The 2,855-nt window shown below is 51.4% G+C and overlaps 1 gene segment (V, D, J or C); it reads left to right on the top strand.

Annotated features, from left to right (window-relative positions):
- Positions 1-1,623: 1,623 nt before the first annotated feature.
- Positions 1,624-2,146, top strand: LOC142428539 (immunoglobulin lambda variable 1-40-like). The segment is given in 2 exon segments: positions 1,624-1,669; positions 1,782-2,146. Coding segments are annotated over 2 exon segments (411 nt in total).
- Positions 2,147-2,855: the final 709 nt, after the last annotated feature.

The following is a 2,855-nucleotide window of genomic DNA, read 5'->3' as shown; positions in this document are numbered from 1 at the left end:
ATCGAGGATTGCAAAGAAAAAATACTTTCAATGAATGACATCTTTATAAATCCTAAATGAAAACACAGCCTAGAGTTTCCTTCAAACAAATGAACTCTTCTTTAGTGGCTACTGAAAACAAACATGTTAAGTGAAGAGGAAATGTTTTGAGAACGATGAGGGCAACGAATGTGCAAATGTGCTTTACACAATGGATGTGTGTATGGACGGTGATAAGAGCTGTATGAGGCTCTCATAAAATGTTTCAAAGAAAAGAGACATGTTGTTGCCTGGCATCAGGCAGAGCAATGCAACCTCCTGAGGAACATCATGGACAGTCAGACCCCTGACCCCGCACTGCTCTCCGCCACCTTGTCCGACGCCCCAGAGTGACCCTCTGCAGATGCCTCCGTGTGACCTTCCAGACGTGGATTTTCAGTTCACTTTCCTTTTAAATATCCGTGCACAGGAAGGCTGGGGTGGGGAAGAGGGGGGAGGAAGGGAGGGTTGCTAAATGTTGATGTCTTATAGTAAAATAATGAATAAAGGTGATGATCTTTCACAGAAAAAAAATATTATTTCCTTGCTCCTGTTCCACAGCTCCACAGGACAAACATTTAAGTAGGAACCATACTTTTGACTAAACCCCTTTTTTCAAATGGTTCATCATAAACCCACCGGGAATCAGGTGTCCCCAGGGTCATTCATTAGGTAAAGAATTGTAACATTGTATCTCATTCCCCTGTCAAACGTACAGCACACTGGTTTTGTGCTTTGAAGCAAAATGCAGGCAAGAGTGTCATTGGTCTGCCCCTCTGCACACTTGGGTCCCTGTGCTTGGAGAGTAGAGGCCAACAGGGGTCCATTCACCAAAGATTTTCCACATCTGTGCAGATGTTGACAGAAGATGAACCTTCACAGGGCAGAACCTTCTGAGAGCACACAACGGCTTCTCCCCCAGAAAGATGACAAAAGAAAAACAGCCTTTCTCCCGACGACAGGGCTGGAAGCCCAAAGGGGGAGAGCTCAGGTCCCCAGGGAAAGGACATGCGTAAAGAGAGAGAATCCTGAAGTTCTCTGGTTGGAGGTTTCTGTCCCGGACCTGATTCATGATGGGGAGACATTGGTAGAAGGAAGATCACAGACCACTTTGGTAATGAAGAGAGCCCTGAACAGATGGGGCCTGTGGTGCCTGAGGAAGGAGATGGCCCAGAGGGAGCAGGGAGGCTGCTAGAAGCAGCACCAGGGCAGGGCAGTGGGCAGACAGAGGGAGGCAGAGCTGGGTGGAGGATGTCACACAATGACTGAGTCAGAGTCTGGGCAGCAGGGGGAGCCCATGGTCCATGGTTGTCATCAGAGCTGGGGAGCAGCCACCTGGCCCTGCCTGTTGTCCTCTGCCTGCTCAGAGCTTAACAGCCCACAGCTGTGACCTCCCACTCCCTGCAGAACCCCACCCTGCTAATCCTCCTCAGGCAGAGGAGCCTACCCAGGTCCCAGGTAGAGGTCAGCAAGCCTGGAGGCACAGAATTTGCATGAAGAGCCCCTCCTTGCTGGCAGAGTATGAAGAGAGCATTGGGGAGATTGAAGAAGTTCTGCTTCAGCTGTGTGAACTCAGAAGTCAGGACTCACAGGACAGACAGCACCATGGCTTGGTCCCCACTCCTCCTCACCCTCCTTGCGCACTGCACAGGTAACTATTTGGGGGCTGATGGGAGGGTCCTGGGAAGACACCCAGGACTTTGCTACTCTTCCTGCCTCTATACCCTAGGATGGTCATCTCTGTATCTCCCCCTCATTTCCAGGATCCTGGGCCCAGGCTGTGCTGACTCAGCCACCCTCAGTGTCTGGAATCCTGGGTCAGAAGGTCACCATCTCCTGCACTGGAAGCAGCTCTAACATTGGGGGAGACAACTATGTGCACTGGTACCAGCAGCTCCCAGGCATGGCCCCTAAAGCCCTCATCTATGGTAATAATAAACGACCCTCAGGGGTCCCAGATCGATTCTCTGGTTCCAAGTCTGGCAACTCGGGTTCCATGACCATCACTGGGCTGCAGGCTGAGGACGAGGCTGATTATCACTGCCAGTCCTTCGATGATAACCTGGATGCTCACACAGTGCTCCAGGCCCACGGGGAACTGAGACCAGAACCCTTTCTCATCTGCTAGAAGGGGACACACAGCTGCTGCCTGCTCTGACCCAGCCTGGTGCTTCTGCTCCTGCTGTGTCTCCCTCGCTGGGCCACCTCCTCCATTAGACACCACAGGGAGGGCAGTGTCTCCTCTCTCCTTGGCCATCAAAGTCACTCAGTGACACCCCTTCCAGGATACAGTGGAGCAGTGAAGCTCTTCTTCTGCTCATGCTGGGACTGTCTTCCCCTGAAATTGGCCGGACTGGGGAAAGCCAGCAGGGACCACATCACACCAAACCTGACTACGGAGTCTTGTGTCTCCATCATCAACTGTCCCCAACTCTCAGAGATTCCCCTGTTGTGACGGAATAGACAGTGGCCTGATTTCCTCATCTTGCCACCCCTCAAGCCTAATTAACAGAAGATAGAACAAATACACCGAGGCACCCTCTGACATCAACAATGAAAACCAAGTAAGAAGAGACAAACACAAATGCTCAGAGGGTATGGAGTGTTGGGGACCCTCATGCACTGCTGGTGGGACTGTCAATACAGGCGACCACTGTGGACCCTGCCATGGTGCTTCCTCCAACAACCCCGGAGAGAAATCCCATGTGACCCAGCCATCCCCGACACTAAAGTGGTCAGATTCATACATGAACAGACATATGCCAGACATGTGTGTTCCATTGCTGTCTGCAATAGCCTGAAGCTAGAAACCACCTAAATGCCCACAGGAGAAGAAT

This window comes from Tenrec ecaudatus, chromosome 16, assembly GCF_050624435.1.
Source record: "Tenrec ecaudatus isolate mTenEca1 chromosome 16, mTenEca1.hap1, whole genome shotgun sequence".
NCBI lineage: Eukaryota > Metazoa > Chordata > Mammalia > Afrosoricida > Tenrecidae > Tenrec > Tenrec ecaudatus.
The sequence above is the reverse complement of the archived record's forward strand: the minus strand, read 5'-3'. Positions and strand labels throughout refer to the sequence as shown.